Source organism: Neodiprion lecontei, chromosome 1 (genome assembly GCF_021901455.1).
Source record: "Neodiprion lecontei isolate iyNeoLeco1 chromosome 1, iyNeoLeco1.1, whole genome shotgun sequence".
Taxonomy (NCBI): domain Eukaryota; kingdom Metazoa; phylum Arthropoda; class Insecta; order Hymenoptera; family Diprionidae; genus Neodiprion; species Neodiprion lecontei.
The window spans coordinates 7,699,822-7,719,162 of NC_060260.1; the positions used below are offsets into that span (position 1 = coordinate 7,699,822).

The 19,341-nt window shown below is 41.5% G+C and overlaps 1 protein-coding gene across 3 annotated transcripts in view; it reads left to right on the forward strand.

Moving 5' to 3' along the window:
• LOC107225972 (acetylcholinesterase) overlaps positions 1 to 19,341 on the forward strand; it is a 122,004-nt gene that overhangs the window by 90,670 nt on the left and 11,993 nt on the right. For all 3 annotated transcript variants that reach the window (XM_046729998.1, XM_046729999.1, XM_046729997.1), the window contains 2 exons: positions 12,449 to 12,612; positions 15,538 to 15,695. In XM_046729998.1, the coding sequence (XP_046585954.1) occupies positions 12,449 to 12,612; positions 15,538 to 15,695 (322 nt within the window). The remainder of the gene's footprint in view (positions 1 to 12,448; positions 12,613 to 15,537; positions 15,696 to 19,341) is intronic.

Genomic DNA, 19,341 nt, shown 5'->3' on the forward strand with positions numbered 1-19,341 from the left:
TTATACTTTTACTTCTGAAAATTGAAAAAGCATGAAGCGTATATTTAAGTGGCGTAGAATTTCGTACCGATTCGTATGCGTGGATCAAATTTGAAACGCCGTTTTCCTCGTCAAATATTTTTCGCCACTTTGAACAGCTCGGCCTTAACTTCTTCTTCTCCTTCGTCTCAAAGTGGGATATATAGAAATGTAGAGAATGACCGAGACAGAGAGAGAAAGAGAGAGAGAAAGAAAGTGGAAACGCAGGAACACGAGCAATAACCGAAACGAGAGAAACCTTTGCAAAAGTCCGTTAAGCCGTGCAGTAGCGGACAGAGTTAAATCCAGTTTTACTATCCAAAGGGACGTTCGGCGGCATCGAACTCCGGCCCTTCGTACAGCGTCCTTTAATTTATCGAGAATTCTCCACTCAAGCGTCGGCGATTCTCCCTCGAGTCGTTTCCCGCCCGTGATCCGACAAAAGGCCACCTTGCGGATGTTTAATTACCTTACGCACGGTTTTTCACATACTTTTTTTTATCCGTTTCTTCGCGCGTGTAATTCCCGGCTAGAAGGATAAGCGGAAGTAGATTCTCCCTAGATGAATCGCGAGATTATTTTCTAATCGTATAAAAGATTGCGTGGTGTGGAAAAAACAAAAAAAAAAAAAAAAGAAAACGAAAAAGAATAAAAAAGAAAACGGAAGAAATATTCTTGAGAGTCATACGGTCTACATTCAGAATTCTCGTGGGTACAATTCGGTGCAAAGACTTTTACTCTTTTACTATGGAACTCCTTATTTCTTTTCACCTTATAACGATAACTAATTGAAAAGCCAAGCTTCGTTTACCCCCCTTGCAACTCCCTCTCTCTCACTTTTCCCCCCTTTGTTTATTACAGACTCTTTATATCTCACAATCAGAAGAAAACTCATGCAACCTGCACGCGCGGCTCGTTTCTATACAAATTACACTCAAAGCAACGCTAACCCACTCGGTGAAATTAAAGCGAGAATTTGAATTGAGAGAGCGAAATGATCTCACCGTGATTTGCTTCTCTATCGGCCTCGCCAAGTATGAATAACATTTTTTACTCGGGATTGTGTCGTAATAAGAAGACAATTATTTCACGCCACATTCAAAACTCTTTTATTCATATTACAAACTCACAGGTCAAAACAAGGTCCGTTTCTATTTTGAAAACAGTGGAAAAGATTAGGCGGTTTTTCCCCGAAAATTTCCAACGGAATACAAACGGCCCGTGACACCAGATTCCTTTAAAATTTGAGGCAGCAGGGGTAGCATCACGTTCCGAAGCCTTCCCGAGGCTTTTCGGATGTCAGTCTCGAACCGCGAGACGAGCTTCCAATTTGATCCTGGATCTTGCGACGGGCTTCAAAGTCCAGCTCCGCGTTTGGTCCTGGACCCGTGGGCCTAGCCCAGATTGCACCTTGTCGAACCCTCGTCAGAAGTGAGAAAGTCCTGCGTCGCATACGCGGATTGCGAACGGGACTGACAAGCCGCGGAAAGATCGAGTGGTTGGGCGGTCGTGCGGAGGAGATAAGATACAGCCGGAATTTCGGCCAGATCTTCGGGGCTGATTCCTAAATTGCAGGAAATAATTTCGACGACAAGAACGAAGAGTAAGGATCGAGAGCGGAACGGCGAGCAAGAGAGAATTAGTTTTTATTAGCCACGAAATACAACGAAAAACATCGGAGGTGTAGTAATGAAAAAAAGAATGCAGAGAGTAAGTAGTTACAAAAAAAAAGAACGAGAGAAGACAAGATTGCAGATTCGTGAAAGAAAATATGTGACAATCGTAGGGCCAGATTTGTTGTAGAAATATTGGGGGAGGTGAAAATTTGGCTGTGGAAAAGGAACGACAAGGACCAAGCGGCGCGATCGCGATCACCGGATTTTCAGCGATTCGCAAAAAAACGAGTGGAGTGAACCTCGAACCCTGGAGAACGTACTCTCGAGGTCTACCAAGGCTATGCTAACGACGTCATTGTCACGGCGAGGGTTTCGCGGCGTGTAAGCAACTAGCAACCCTAATAGTCAATGAGTCCGGGTATACAAGCCACGCGGAATTTTGTCGTCAGCAGAAAGTCTTCCGGTGGTGGTGAGTAGGTACAAGGAAACGAGGTTTACAAAGCGGCGGAAAGGTTGTCGAAATTCAGTGGAAGGATACGTCGGAAGGAAGCCCCGCAAATGTCCTCCGTGACGTCGTTACGTACCCTTGCAGATTCCCTTCAAGTGAAACGTGTCAAACGAGGCGGGATTACGACACTGAGAAGAAGATAGCGAAAACCAATTTCCTCGACGTTATATGTTGTTACTCGCCTATCTACTCTTGTTATTATACCCTTAATGTACCGGACGATTCGAGGGAAACGTTTGAGGAAAATGAGCACGAGAAGAAGCATCGCGGTGGCGAATATCGGTCGTACTTACAGCGAGACTGTAATCAAACTTCCATTCCCTTATTGCCTCCATCGTTATCTCGTTATTAACGCTCTCATCCTCTGACGTCGTGTCGATGAAAAATGTCTAAAGACCAGTTTCACCTTCGATGCTGATCTGGATTTGAGTAGTCGACTCGTGGTCATCCATGATTATCAATAGATCAGCAAATTTCGTCTGTGAATTCGTGAAGCATCAAAAAAGAGCTACGCAATCTATCGATAAAGGGTGACGAACCCTGTAACAAGTTGTGGAAAATGTTATTCTTTCCGATTATTCGACGTCTCAAAGGAATTTTCTGAAGGATGAACGAATGCCTGTCCGTTAAAACTTGTGTGTAGTACTGAGGTTTTGCATTTCCTTTCGTCATTTGTTTTAAACTTTTTCAGCGAATCAACTGTTCGTTAATACAGTTCGAGTCAGGGTAGCCATTCGCAATAACTTTCCGGCACCAGGTTTAAATTCATGGATTTTCTGAATCGTAGTCCTCAGCAGTGTACACACGTGTTGCAAATCATGCTTTGCGGAATATTGTTTGACGACGTGCCCTTGCATAAACCGACGTGTGCTCAGCACGTCAGCTTTTGGGTTAAGCATTTTTCTTTACGATGAATTTTGCCGCCGTGCTTACGGCGCAAGAATTATCCCGAATACTAAATGACTGAAGGGGAGGTGTGCAAGTTAGCACGGTAAACGTGACCGAGCTTTCATCCAATCGGTGAAGACTCAGGTTCTTTTTTTTTTTCTTCTTCTTCTTTTCTGTCCCTTCGCGAGCATGTTTCACAAAGCGAGAAAAATAATCACAATCAAAGGCATAATTTTACAAAGATCAAGCGGAGTGTTTCATCGTCGGGCAAAGGGAAGCGGCACGAGATACAATCGTCGGAACGCCGACGTATTCTCGAAGGCCCGAAAGAGTCCTCATAAATAATACCGGCCGAAGTGTAAGAACTCTGTAGGTGGGATGCCGTATACCAGCACTTTCGACCAATTGATTAAGCATGGTCTCTACGTACACGAGTATACTTGGCGAGAAAGAGGATCACGAGGAGGGGATGCGGTCGAGTGGATGTCGGCAGAGGTCATCCGGGAGACGAGAAGTCCTTCAGGACTGAGCGTGAGGGGCGAAACCGCGACCACGACGCGTCGGCTCCTCACACCATTTCCAAATTCTACCTACACGTACACGCGGTTATAGGTGTATACGTGTATACACATGCCTACTATTTGCGCATTACGTGTCAGTCCCTTGTATTATTATTTTTATAATTGCCGCAGGAAAGAGTGCCGGAATTAAAGCTCGTGCTCGTGTCTCACTTTTGCGGTACATAATTCAGTGGTGCATATATGTCATACAAATATATGGTATATGTTTGCGTGTGTGTGTGTTTATTCCGGAAGCCAGACGTCACTACGGATTACAGTGAATTTACCAGACAGTTCTCGCGACTAGTTACCTCCGCGTTGACGTGACCGTATTCTGTATACATCTATGTGTCTCATGGACAATACATATGCGGAGACGTGTTTGTATAGCCTCGATATTATTCAGTGGCGTGACCAAAGCCAAGGCTAGCAACTCAGTCAAACTTTGTCCCGCGGGTATATATAGGGTGAAGGCAGCCGCGAGGGATGATTAGACTTTTCAAACTCCTCAAGCACCCGCCCGTAAGCAAGCTGTGGTGATAGATAACGATTATATCGTTTCATGATCGAAGACCTTGGTGAACAGCGGAAATAGACGAGAAGGATTCGAATTTCAGTATCGATGGAAAAGAGGCTCGAAGAAAGAGTCCAGTCACTATTTACTTGCAAGTCATTCCACTTGAATTATATATTCCACGATACAGATGTATCGGTCCAATTTTACACGCAGGGAAATGAGGTTTTGACAGCTGGATACTTGGCACCTAATTGTAGTATGGCAAGGAGATGTCGTGCGGTGAAACAAGCCAATTGAAAAGAAAAGAAAATTCACATTCAATGGGCATTTTCTAGGGAGAGGGGAAAGTATACTGAGAACTTGTTTTCGATGTTAATTTAAAGAAAAAAAAAATGTGTATATATAATTATATATATATATTTCGAGCGATGTCAATTATAAAGTGATAATGTCACGTACAGTCATAATTACCTAATAATCTAGGTTACGTTATAAATCTAAAACGCATGTCATGTTTCACCGAAGCGACTGTCAATATCATTCGAAATCATTTTGTAAATTTTTGGAAATCACACTGAAATCGAGAATATTAAAATAAAATTCCGCATTAGTAATCGTCAAGATAATAATTACTAGTCGCCTAATCTTAAGAAATCACAACATGTCACTCAGTGAAATCAAAATTCATCCGTCAGGTAATGCGTAGTAATCGTTCTATAAAATGTAAGTAATCTCGAAACACGTAATGACGCGGTGTGAACTTTTGCTACGGTGACACACCCCTCGGCGAAACAAAGTTTCACAAGGAGCGCAGCTGCACACCGAAAACTTGAATCACCTCGGCGTCTTTGTTTCTATTTAGTAATCGGGACCGAGAGAGATCGGAATGAGCTTGAGTCATTTGGCGGAGCATTAACGATCAGACAGCGTTGGCACCTGGGCCCCTGGAATCCAAGCGATGTTAATTGCAAGCGCAGCCGGGTTGATTACGACGGTCCTGCCCGACTTGGGACTCGAGTCTGACGACGAGTGTGTGGATTCGAGTTGAATTAGGAATTACGATCGCTCGTGACACACGTGCCTGCCGGCTGGTTTAACGGGCGAACAATTCGCAGCTGCAGTCCCTCGGTCCGTTGGAATCACCGAACATTTTTACACGAACATTTTTACCACCGTCACAATTCCGGGCGTGTTGGGTTTTTTAATTAACCATGGGACCCCGGCGACGCGACCACCTGACCATAAGTCTACACGGTCAATTTCAATACCAATCCGCGTCAATGTTTAGACGAGCATCATTTTTACCCGGTTAAATGCAAACCGGTGTTCATCGACGTCACCACGATTTTAATTGGTTTCCAGAGCGGACAGCTATTGCATGTCCATTTTCAAATTTTGTACCTCCTTTCTGCTAAAGGGTTTAGCCGAATTAGAATTGAAAAAAAAAAAAAAATGACAAACATCAATCAAACAGCTTTTTAAATATTTCAGAGCAAGAGTTGATTTTCAATAAAGTAAACAAAATTCAAAATGGCAATTTTAAATGTGTTTCTTTCAAGGTACAATTACAAAAGTTTAACAAAATACTAGTTTTCTATGTGCCTCTGGTCTCGGTCGGCTTTTTTTTATTTTTTTTTTTTCGATTCGGTGCAACATTGTGGAATCCAGGAACCAGGAAAGATTGTGAAAAGTCGGAGCATGATATTTCTATACAACAAATTTTTGTCGAATGAATTTTCTCCTCTCGAACGGTATCCGCAGACCTGCAGTCTGATCGTAACGATGAGTAATTGATATTTTTCATTCAGACCATCGATACTCGATAATTCACTTGCGTGTGAATGCATAGCGATGCATATTGTATCCTTATGCGCATTGTGTAGCTGCGCGAACGGTAACGAGCTTTTTATTTTCAATTCCTATTTGCGTTTATTCACTGGAATTCCATGTATTTACTTATCGTGACGTTGTTTTCCGTTCATTATCCTTTCCGCTCGAGAGGGGAAACGATATATCGGGGATGTGGGTGTGTGTATTTTTTAATTTTTTTTTTTTTTTCTTTTTATAAAAGCTCATTTATTCCGATCTCCGGACTGGGAACGATATATCGTTAGGGATTTCTTCGGGCAGATTCTTCTGTTAATTTTACTTGTACCGTAATTACTCCTGCTTGGGGTATACATACCTATAGACCCGCAGGTCTCGTAACCGCCGCCGAGTCAAATTACTACGCAAGGATAAAAACACGTTCGCAATTTTAGGCGGCGTGAATCCACGCTATTCGTCTCAAATTAACAGCATACATCTGTAGAAAGTGAGTAATTATCACCTCCGGAATCCAATTTTTTCCTAATCACCATCAATTATAATTAACGTTGAGTAAGAAGACGGTGAGACGAAAAAAAAAGAAGTATACAAGAAACAAATTCCCGTAGCATCTATTTTGTATGAAAAAAAAAAAAAGAAAGAAAAAAGAAAACGAAAACGCTACACGCGGAGTTGAAATTCACTTGACGTGAACAAGGGACGTTTCGAACTTTGTCCCCGAGTTTGATCCAAGCCTCGGGGGTCCGTCGAACGTATCCAAGGAGAAAAGTAGTCGCTACCGGATCGAGGGTAGGAACGAACTCACTCACGCGTGTAAATCCTCCACTTATCTTTGATCACTTCTTCCTCTCCCGAGTTTCGGTAGACTCGAGAGCGATCCCTACATTATTTCCTCGGAGAGAATCAGAGGCCCGACTTCCTTTTTTTTTTCCGGCTTTCACCTCACCGGAATCTAGGCACCCTGAGAATTCTAGGTCACGAGATGATCCCTCTATCTCCGCACCTCGTTTGAAATATAAATGCACCTCAAAATACGAAAGCGGTCAGCTGACGTCACGCTGACCGCTGATGTACTGAAATAGCTCACTCAATATTTCACAAGCTAATTCTTGAGTCGTGTGGGTCAGAAGTGAAGAGCGAGGCTTGAGCGAGGGGAGGGGGGCTAATTGGATCGTCGATGATGCGAGAGACTCGAGTGTTGAAAGTTGAACGAACACGTAGCAGTAACGAGCCATTATCGTAAGCTCGCAATACCATCGATTTTCAAAGCATCGAAACCACGCGTTTTAAGAGAAACGAACGGTGTAAGAAACAAACAAAAACATAAAATACAAAGAAAATAAAAAAATCACCGCGCTAAACGCTTCGAGCATAATGTAAATCTTGACCAAGTCTCCCTCAAGTGGGATAAAAAAATCCACGCGCCCTCTGCCACGAGAATCCATGGGGACCGATGTAACGTGTCTCACAGTGTCTCTCTCTCTCTCTCATACTCTTGCTGATTTATCGCCGGGCTTTTTACTATTTACGCAAATTATATACAAACTTGAAAAGTTGAGCTTAAACGCGGTATTTAAACGCGAGCTTTGGTTCAACGGTCTGGTTTACCGAATACACAGTAGTCCTCCATCTTTATAACCGCTGACTTAACGGCCAAGCCCGGTGTTACGAATTTATTCCACTAAATAACTGATCGGTGAATTTTTTCACGGAGCGATATCGCTACCGAACGGATAATTGGATCATTTCGCAAGTATCCGTTGGAGCGATTTCTTTTTTCTTTTTCTTTTTTTTTTTTCGTTTTTTCTTCCAGTTACGAGCAGTTTTAGCTAATCATAAGCTGTAAGCCGAGGCGGTTTAAACACGTGAGCGAAAAAATATAGGAACATGGTTGAGGTGGAAAAAAGAGGGAAAGAAGCACTGCTAATCGTACTTGCCAAGCGCCTCGTGCATAAATCACTAGACCGGCTTCGAACACGTCGCAGTTGTACGACCCTCGAGGTCCCTCGGGGATCCTCGAAGACCCGAATCCCACCCCCTGAATCACCCCGAGAAGCCCCGAGACATTTATATCGATGACGAACTTCAAAGGTGACCTCGAGCCGCAGCCTTCGACCCTCTCGGTAAGAAGCCGAACTTTTCAGCGGTGAAGAGGAGTGAACGAAAAAATAAAAAAAATAAATAGAGATTGAACAAGCAAAATGTGAAACGAGTAAGACGCACGAATTCGCGAATTGTCACGACAAACATGGTGTACCTACCCTTCCCTTCTTGTGCTGTTTGCACCCTGCGTGTGTTTATACGGTGAATCGACCGAATTAGTATTCTCGGTGTAAATGTGAAAATTAAATTCGTTTCGTGCGACGCGCGTACCGCTTTGAATTATTTAAGCATCCGCCTTCCGGTGCTCGAGAATTAGTCAAATCAAAGATCCAGGATCACGTTAGAACCACTCTGCCATGATTCGGAGAAACGAGAAAAAAAAAAAAAAAAAACGCAAAGAAATTTGGAAAAAAGAAGCACCGTGACGAAAAATCGATTTCCGTACGCTCGGCCTGCAACGCCGACGCTTTCGTGCTTTCTGAATTGACGTTCTCAGTTATTCAATACTCGTTGATAAATCCAACAGCCACGGCCTAACGATTCGAATGTTTTTTCGTCAATTTCAGTTTACCCGAACTGCACCTTTTCCCTCTAGCGTATAAATATATGACCTATTTCATAATTACACTGGTTCAGGAGTTTGGAAAATTCGATTTGAAAAGAACAACAGTCTGCTGTTTCGGAAAAATTTTGGCCCAGTTGCCAAGAGGATCGAAAAATTTCTTTTGTGGCATTGTTTACACCGAATTAACTGGAATAAACATTACGTTATCTTGTTCGCAACGAACAACTATTTTCACCCAGTCGTGGGCTAATTTCGTCTTTGAAAGGGAAAATCGAGAGGAAAACTCCCACCATATTTGCATGCAATCTTTAACCTCCCCTATTCGAACCCTATCGATAATTCCACGCTGTTCTAGGTACTCGACTCGAGTTGCGGAAGTTTATTCACGGATTAGGAGATGCAAAATATATAATTTCCGGAAGAACGAGAACGCGTAACGCGACAAGCTTACTGCGGAGGTGAAATTTACCACCATTCCTACCATAGCGTAACTTTAATTGGTGTGCACAACTTTCATTTCAAGTTTCTCACCGGCTACTTTTCTTCGGCGTCAACTTTGCGGAGTAGCGTCATTAAAATGTTTAATTTGTCATTACGACGCTCTTCTTTCTTCCTCGTTTGAACACTTCTCATCTGCTCGTCGCCTGCAGGCTGCGAATTTAAAGCTGCTAATTTTTTCACCCCTCTCAGTTGGCGGTAGAATAATTCTGCGAGCATTGGAACGATTTTTATACCGAATATAAGAAATAACAAAACAAATATTTTGAAACATCAGGTATACTTCGAGGGGAAAAAAAATAGAACTTCGATACGAGTCAGGCTTGCGCGATAACTTTATTTAAAGGTAGATTTTCCTAAAAGCCCGCCACAGCCTGAACTCCTAATGTTTTTATTTGGCCAATTTTTAAGGCACCAGGGTTACGTGACCGAAATACCGAAGTCGAATCTTCTTCTCGGAAACTCTCCTGGTATATCCAGAACGGAATACGTGTTCACACGTGTGCGATCCCCCGAGAGGAATATAATGGAAAGAGAAAAGAAATGGCAATATAGGGGGGGAGGGGGGGAGTTTTGCCGCGGATTAGAAGAAAGAAGGAGACGTAAAGAAAAAACGGATTGTAAAAAAAAGGAACGAAAAAAAACGTCTCCCTTCTTTGTAATACAAGTTTTGGACTTCGAACCTGAGGATATTCGTGTAAATTAGGGTAATTTCAGGGGCGGGGGGAGGAAAAGCCGAGGCTGTAAAAGGGTGAAAGCGTATATATAAAACCGGATGAGCCCTTCGCGTTGAGATTCTTGTCTGCACGGTTATTCGCGTCGTGCAGCTTTCGTAATCCGACGTTAAAGCCTGCGGAATAAACGCGTTCAACTCGGCTCCGAAAATCCCACCGTTACGCGTCGAAAAGTTGCGGAAAATCTGCCAATCTCCATCGGTTACGTAAATGTATTTAAGTGCGTAGATATCGTTTTACGCGAACGAGTTTACCGGCTTTACAAGCTCTGAAACGACAATTATACACGGAATTGCGTCGAACTTCAACCGCGTTCTTTTATTTTTTACGCCGGTTAATTAATCCTCATACCCATAACGATGCTAAGTCTCTTATTCGTGCCTCGAAAACAAAGCAATGTTATACATCGTTAAAAATGATGCCAAGATATAGGATTTCGACAACAACGAGTAACTCTCAATCTGTACGATTATCTCGACCGTGACACGGAATTACTCATCATCCTCGAATGTGAAATCGGAAGGGAATAAAATAGGTGGGAAGAGAAAACGTGGAGGTGATTTTTGTGGAAACGAAACAGAGGCGAGGGGCGCAGGTTATAATTTTGAGTAACTTTGCTCCCGGAGAGTAAATGTTTAATTTGTGGCTGGTAAAATTTGCAAAGTTGTTGGGGGGTGAAATCGGTGAAACACGTTTCACCCGGTCGCGATACAGCGAAACTTTGCTCTCTCTCAACGATCAAGAGATAACCTCTGTCCTCGACGAGCCGAGCACAATTTAGCTCGAGATCTGCGGCGCGGAAGAAATCGGGATTTCTCGTTTGCCGGCTGAGACTGGCTGCTGCTGCTGCTGCTGCGTTTCAATTAATGCGACTTATCCGCTCGAGTTATTCGGGTTAATCCGAGAGTACGGAGAGCCGGGAAACTCCTTCGGCTCCATAAACTTTGACAACTATTTTTTCCATCGTTCCGCGCTTCCCCGCGAGGATAGCTGATGATAAAAACGGTGGGAGGAAAATAGTTTCGGAAACTAGTTTAAAATTCGCCGCATACTTTTGCCGCGAGAGTTTTGTCACAATCTCTATTCAGGATCATTATTCGAGTTCTTCGCATGGCAAGACATGCACCTGAGAGACTCTCCTCCGAAACTTTCATCCCCCTGCCTTCACCTCCTTTCAATCCAAGTTTCCTACACGCGTTTCGGAAGTACAAATTTTACCAGCCTCGAACGGAGCTTAGACAATTCCCAAGTCGAAAATTGCCTCGAAGCTTGGCCCTGGGCGCATAATTATTGCGAAATTCGTCAGCCCGGTGAAAATATTCCTCGAATCTCTCTTTGTCGTTGAGGCGCTGATTCTGCAGAGATCCGATATTCAGCCGTGGCGAAAATCCCGCTTTCCTCTCCCGGTTTCCCTATGCTTCCCTTACCTTCCGCCTAGCTGCCTCTAGGGGATGAAACCGAATAAGATCCCGGCGTAGCTTCAAAGGTCAGAGGAGCTTTGTCGGTTGGCGGGTAATATTTCAACAGTTGGACTGCAAGGAGGCAGAGTTACAGATTTGCAAACGGGCCGACGGTCGGAATTTAAGCAGGAATGGAACTGCGCGGCTGCTGCATAATTACAGGTTTCATACCTTCGTTGAATAACGCAACAAAGTTATCAAAAAGCTCGTGTAGATCAGTTAAAAAAAAGGATACTCGATGCTTTTAAGGTTTCACGAATTCATTACATCCGTTACCGTTAACTCTTTAAATTAAAAACTCACCTTACGGCGCTCGAAAAAGCTCCGGATTTTTTTTTTTTACTCTTGGTACTCGTTTTCCTCGCTGTGGTTCATTCCGAGAATCATTTGTCACCATTTTCATTAATAAACATTTTTATTTTCTCCAGCCGATTGCAAGTTGGGATCGATTTTCTCGCCTAAAACCACGTCGATTCTTTTCCTTGAAAGATTCTTTCGGCATGTTCGGAGTGATTTTGTTAAGCTTGAATTTCTAAGGACGCCTGCCACCGGCAGCTCGAAGCTACGTTGTAAACAGTTTAAATATTTCACCTGCAACTTAACTCTCACTCGGCCATACAGCTCTCGACCAGAGTTACCGGCATACGAAGCCCTGCCTGGATGTATTATTCAAAACCGCGCTCAGTCAAATCTCAAACTTTCAGCTTTTCACGCGGTTCTGCTGCACCGGACGACGACGGATAAGCTCAAAGGTGGTACACGTCGACCACCGCACTGTAACTCATCTTGCCCGTACAACCGGTTCTCTCTGACTTGTATTATTTGCACGGTATATTTACAGTATAATACCTCCACGTACCCGCATAAGTATAAAGTAACGTGTACTGCAGTCGGAAACGAGGGGAGAGAAAAAAAAGTAGGTAAATAAACAATTAGGGATCGATAAATCTAGCGAATGCAAATCATCGTCATCGTTATCATATTATTATAACATGGTTTTTTTGAGTCGTGTATGAAAATGTCGATAAAATAAATAACTGGAGCTGATTTCGAAAAACTACGCTCGCTACTCAAATATCAAGGGCAACGAAACCGTTGTTCGCAAGTATTATTTCCATTCCTATACGATACATCGCCCCAATTCTCTGTTTCAGAGGACGAGCACGAATCTTTGGGGCGAGTGGATGGGCGTCATGCACGGGGATGAGATCGAATACGTATTCGGCCATCCCCTGAACCAGTCTCTGCAGTACAACATAAAGGAGCGGGATCTCTCCCTCAGGATGATGCAGGCATATTCGCGATTCGCGCTTGTGGGGTAAGAGTAACCGACAGCAATTAATTTCATCAACAAATTTATGTCCCTTGTTCCATATTTCCTCTCGGTATAACCTCTTCCACGAGTTTGTCTCTCTTTCAATTTCAAATATACACGTATGTATATTTACGCGTGTAACAATTTGTCAATGTAAGAAGTAGATGTCAGCGATAAAATCGCATCGATCTACCACCATCGTATCAAATCGTTAAATATATTTATCGTTGTTTCAATCACTGTAAAATCTCATTCAAATCCGAACTGTGCCTTTAATCTTTCAATTGGTGTTACAAGGAGTTGATGCGACATGCGAAGGTGAACGTGAACAAAGATGCGACACGTGATGGCGTGTCTCGGTATTGTTATTTCCGATCACGTACGTTTGCACCACCTGATGGAATATTGAGCTGAAATAAGCCATATTAATACATACGTACACTTGGGTCATGAATTATTTATGTCATTTATGGGCTGGAGGTTGCCTGGCGTATATCTTGCGGGAGGTTCGCGTCCGAGAAACCAAGTATGTACATTTCCCTTGCGGGAAGTTCGTCGATACATCGATTCCGACGTCGAAATCACCTTCATCTTCCAAACGTCAGTCAAAACTATTAGATTTATTACACTGTCCGCAATCACAGTACAAATAATATTTCGTACCTATGATTGTGAAATTTTTTCAAAAACCATACAAAAATTCGACTGTGAAAATTTTTGAAGATTAGTTTTTTTTTTTTTTTTTGTTCTTTTATTTCTCTTCCCCAATTACAAAAGAGCCAAATGATCGACGTTCGACGCACGTTTGATTAATCGGTGCGAAACGTTCACCTCTCGTCGTCGATTTACGGACGAGTAATATCTCACTTTTTATTGCTCCTGGTAAATATCCACGTCACAGGTAAACCCAGCAGGTCGCTGGCTACGGATAAATTAATCTGGATTTAAGGTCATGATGACACATGGGGCGTGTAACAGTTACACCTAAACTACGTTTCCTGTGTTTTACTACCACCGTCTTTCTCCGTCTTTTTCTTCTTATCTTCTGCTCATTTTTCTCATTCTTCTTTAACCAACCCCCCACACACCTTGCGACGATGTCTCACTGCGGCTTGACTCCATCCTGTAACAACGAAATTTCTACGATTAATTCTGATGAGAATTTATATACTGTATGAAGTGAAAATTTCTAGTTGCGCAGGTCACTGGAATAAAATCCATGACTGTTTTTACTTTCCATCGCAACCGAAATCCACTGTAAATGAAACTAATTTTCGTATAATTGTATTCCGAGAATTTGGTATGTATTGGCAGTTTTTTCCTTTTTTTCTTTTTTCATAATGGTTGTTTATGTAATGCACATGTTGCAATAATTTAAACATGACGCAATGATAAATTGATTTTACATTCAAGACTCATTCAACTTAGCTATATTAGACTCAACGCAGCTTTAGTCAGAACATGTAGTATCGTCAGTTATAATCACACCGAATACTTATACGCACGACACTTTCTCGCGATTTGAAAAATATTCGAATCGTTATTTCAAACGTACCGATTTCACTAGAAATTTCTGTAACAAATGAAATTTTTTTCAATGCGCCGTTCGTACTCCGTCGATTTTCCGTACACAAGACCGTAGAGAATGTCTGTATAGAAGACGGATCGAAGTCAACTTGTTGTGCAATGAGGTGGATAAAAAACAAACCGATAACTTGAACCGAAAGGCACGGCAGTGCACAAGGGATGCGGGGATAATGCGAAACGACTACCGCAAGAGCAATCCGAGATATTGATCAACACCCGTTGTATACGTACTTTCGTTGCTGTAACGTCGACCGAATCGCTTCCTCGAAGGACGAAAACGAATCGGGCATTTGATCTGAACGACGATAGGATTCTTTCCTCCCTTTCCTTTATGCGGCTGTTTTGCTCTTTCTTACTTTCTTACCTTCTTACTTTCTTTCTTTCTTTCTTTTCTCTTTTCTTCTGTACTTTTCCAGCGACTCTCCAAGTTTATATACTTGTTTTATATACGTGTATGCACTCGTAAGTTTGTACATGTGTATGTATATAATATAGACCGTATCGCCCCGGAGGTGAAAATAAAAAAGAGACAAGTTTCGTAAAGTTTTAGGGAAACTTGTTGCGACCCGAGGTCGAGGAATTATCGTTATTCAATCGAGAAATTCGATTTCTTCTTTTGTTGACCCAGGCAGCTCGGTGTGCGTTTCGGGTCGTTTCTTGCCCCCCTTCGCAACCGTGTAGAAACTGGAATTATGTGTATATGTATACACGCTTTGTTTTACCGCCGGAAGTTCACCGGGGTAGGAAGAAGCTTGAGCTGAAAAGCACACCCCAGAGGCTGCTATAATTCTCTCGCCTCTCTCTGCCTCTCGCGATTCTCTCGAAATCTCTCCTCTCTTATTTCATCCCCCTTCCTCCCTTCTGCCCCTCGCTCTCTGTCTCCGTCTCTGTCTCTCTCTCTCCCTCTCTCTCTCTCTCTCTCTCTCTCTCTCTCTCTCTCTCTCTCTCTTTTTCTCCTCTTCCTATCTTAATTTCTCCACGCGTTTCATCTTCAGCCGTAGATGTCGGTATTATTACGTGGTTACGATTATCCTCGCTCATTGAAAACAAGTCCTATTACATTTTTTGCAAATATTATACCTATGATCGTTAAATGTGTTTTGGCCAAGAATTTTTCGTTGCCCAAATACCGAGGTTGATAATTTTCAGAGGGATATTCAGATGAAAGGAAAGTAAAATTGGGAGGGATGAAAAAAAATTTCTTGAAAACAAAAACAGCATCACAATTCAATTCCCCCTTTTATTCATCGATTATACGAACGAGGCGTTGTTTCTGCGCGTGAAAAGAAAATTTCTCGCATATTTCGCTTGCGTCATCGTGCCAATTTATATTTACTTCAGAAAACCGATGGCTGAGGGTGTTGAGTGGCCGACTTATTCGAGGGATCAACCGCAGTACTTTGTGTTTGACGCGGAAGAAAGCGGCCTTGGAAAAGGTCCTCGAGCAACAGCCTGCGCATTCTGGAATGAATTTCTTCCACGGCTGAAGGGCGTTCCTGGTATGTATTATTGGGGATGGAATTTTTTTCCAACTTCCCGTTTCTCTATTTTCAGAGAAGAAGGGTAGTTATTGTAATCACCCCGAAAAGGTGAGTTTTCACCAGTTCTCGAAACGTTGAGATCTAGAAAACCACCGTCGACCATTTTCGCATTGACGTTGTGTACGTGTGTACGTGTGCAAGATAATAACATTTCGAAAAGTAAAATAAAAATGATGATATCTTGAAAAAAATGGATGAATGGATTTGAATGAAAATTGGTACCGTCGGGTTTTTTGGGTCACGAATCACAAATCTAAAGTCAGATTTGCAAAATTTGAATTTGGTGTATTCGAGTTACTGAAAAAAAACTAAAAACATCTGAATTATTATGAAAATTCGTATTGGAAGGTTTGCCGGGCGGTTGATCGCGAATCTGAGGTCAGATTGGCGATATCGAAAATTGCGAATCCAATATGGTGGAAAAAAAAGATCTAAAAATGTTGATATTTTTGTAAAAATTAGTAGGTGGGGGTTTTTTAGGTCACCGATAACGAATCCAAGGTCAGACTTCTCAAATTTGTAATGGTGGATCCATATAGTGGTTCAATATTTAAAATATCGTCATATTTTCGCGTGATACGGTACCCGAGGGCTTTTAAATCGTTAATCACTAATCTGAATTTGTAGTTCGAAATTCGAATTGGATATTACTATATTTTTTCTGGGCCAAAGGCCGCTTGTTTTTCTTCAATTCTTTCCACGTTTATTCTCACAACACTTTGAAATCTTCATCCATCAATGCTGAAAAAGAATTAGACAGTACGAAGTAAGTGACTGCTTCACTATCAACGCAAGCCATCACTTAATCACTCAATATTACTAAACGCATAATATTCTTTTTCCACAATCTTCCTGGTTTCCTCCGATTACTGTAATCAATTTCACTAATCTACGTCACGAAATTACCTTGTCTTCAAACTAAAATCCAAGCGCTGGTTATAAGGTGGCACTTACACAATTTCGATCCATTAGCTCTAAGAAAATCATCGTTTATCGATCGAGGATAGATTAAAATTTCTATTTACGTTGGAAAAGATAATGGAACCGTCTCCCAGTAAAGTCTGGTATGACGTAGACTTGTGAAAGAATTCGAATCGCGGAATTTGCATAAAATTAGTAGAAGTACCAGTAGAATAAAATAAATACACGTCGACTTATGATGGAAATAACGTACGTATAACGCATGTAACAAGATAATGTTATTACGTTATTACGTGTTATTACTATTTTGCGGAATACCGACAGTATTTACCTCGGCAACAGCCGAGCCCATCGTGCAATAAACCAGTAAGCTGTGCTCACTGCGTCGAAAATTTCCACCTAGGTGGGCGTCAGTTAATGATTCGACGATTGTGTTTGCCCGTCCCTGAGCATACAAAATCGGGAAATTTCGCACGACGGGAATCGGGATTTGTCTAGCTGGCGTGTGGTTGTGTATCAATTTTCAATCATCCCTGGCGGTATGATACATACCTTCGCGTAATGCGCGTGCATGCATAAATATAGGTATATGGGCTATTCCGCGTCAACCGGATCAGTCATCTCTCAGATATTTTTTTAATTTGGCATGTGGATTGTGTAAGGGGAGTTAGATTTTTGTGCCAAAGCGCGAATCTCATAATGCAAAATTCGATTTTTTATTAACAATAACAAATTAGACTCCCATTTTTTTCAAAAATTCATAACTTCGGCAACAAATTAGATACAATTTTTTTTTTTTTTTCAAATTACGCGGAAAGCTCCATAGAATTTAAAAAAAAATACGAAATGGTAAAAAAAAGTTGTTATCAATTGTTTATTTAACAATTAATTTTTCAAAGATTTTTAAAACAGTGACCGACACGATCAAAAAATTTTTTTAAAATTCTGACATGTTCCTTGAACTGTACTACAACCTGTGAATTAATTCCAGAGGGGTGTTTTTCTTCGTTTTCGAGTAAAAAATCATTAAAGGTGTCGATGCGCATGAAATTGCGGCGCGTCGAGTCTCTACGTAATGGCGGGCGGCCGGTTGCCGTCCACCGCTACCCCGCGGCGGCGTCGCGGCGTTATTTTAGAGTCATTTTCACGATGTAGGACATGATTGAAAAATCTGAAAAAAATACTGTACCTTCACAAGGCCTGCTCAAAGCGATAAGTGAAGTTTCAAGAATGTGTTTTTCACCGTTTTTTTATTACAGAGATTCAAAATAACAGTTACGCACCATGAGAGTGCACATAAATGATAATAATTACATAACTTGCTACTTATTTTAGTACTTATAATCACCCCCGAAGATATGTGGAAGCTCTTCCTCTGATGAGTCATTTACCCGTAAATCTATGCGCTAAGATAGCCATGTAAGTTATGACGAAAACCTTTGCTCACATTTCTAAGTTTAATGCCCAGTTTGATCAAAGATTAATAGATTGTATCCATAGAATAAGCGATTTATTTGTATGAAATATATAATTGTAAGTGCGTTCATTTCGCAGCTTCCACATATCTTCGGGGGTGATTATAAGTACTAAAATAAGTAGCAAGTTATGTAATTATTATCATTTATGTGCACTCTCATGGTGCGTAACTGTTATTTTGAATCTCTGTAATAAAAAAACGGTGAAAAACACATTCTTGAAACTTCACTTATCGCTTTGAGCAGGCCTTGTGAAGGTACAGTATTTTTTTCAGATTTTTCAATCATGTCCTACATCGTGAAAATGACTCTAAAATAACGCCGCGACGCCGCCGCGGGGTAGCGGTGGACGGCAACCGGCCGCCCGCCATTACGTAGAGACTCGACGCGCCGCAATTTCATGCGCATCGACACCTTTAATGATTTTTTACTCGAAAACGAAGAAAAACACCCCTCTGGAATTAATTCACAGGTTGTAGTACAGTTCAAGGAACATGTCAGAATTTTAAAAAAATTTTTTGATCGTGTCGGTCACTGTTTTAAAAATCTTTGAAAAATTAATTGTTAAATAAACAATTGATAACAACTTTTTTTTACCATTTCGTATTTTTTTTTAAATTCTATGGAGCTTTCCGCGTAATTTGAAAAAAAAAAAAAAATTGTATCTAATTTGTTGCCGAAGTTATGAATTTTTGAAAAAAATGGGAGTCTAATTTGTTATTGTTAATAAAAAATCGAATTTTGCATTATGAGATTCGCGCTTTGGCACAAAAATCTAACTCCCCTTACACAATCCACATGCCAAATCAAAAAAATATCTGAGAGATGACTGATCCGGTTGACGCGGAATAGCCCATATGTAGACACAAATTAATACACAGGTGTAACAGAAATTTCGACGCTGTAACCTTGTTTGATCATAAAATACTGGTCAAATTTTCTCTAAAAACCACAAAACCAACGATGAGATAAAAAAGAAAAAAACAATTATCAATCAAGCGAAAACGAAAGAGAAATTAACCTAATCGTCGATCAAGAAGCGGATTGCGCGATTTAGGTGAAAAATATTTTGAAAGTCTAACCTATATTACACAGGTATCAATTTCATGACTCGGTTTTAAGTGACAAACGACCGACTGGATTCGTTAATCGTCGGCACGTGAACGGTTTAATTGACGGCCATCGGACGATGAGAGGTGCAATCGTCA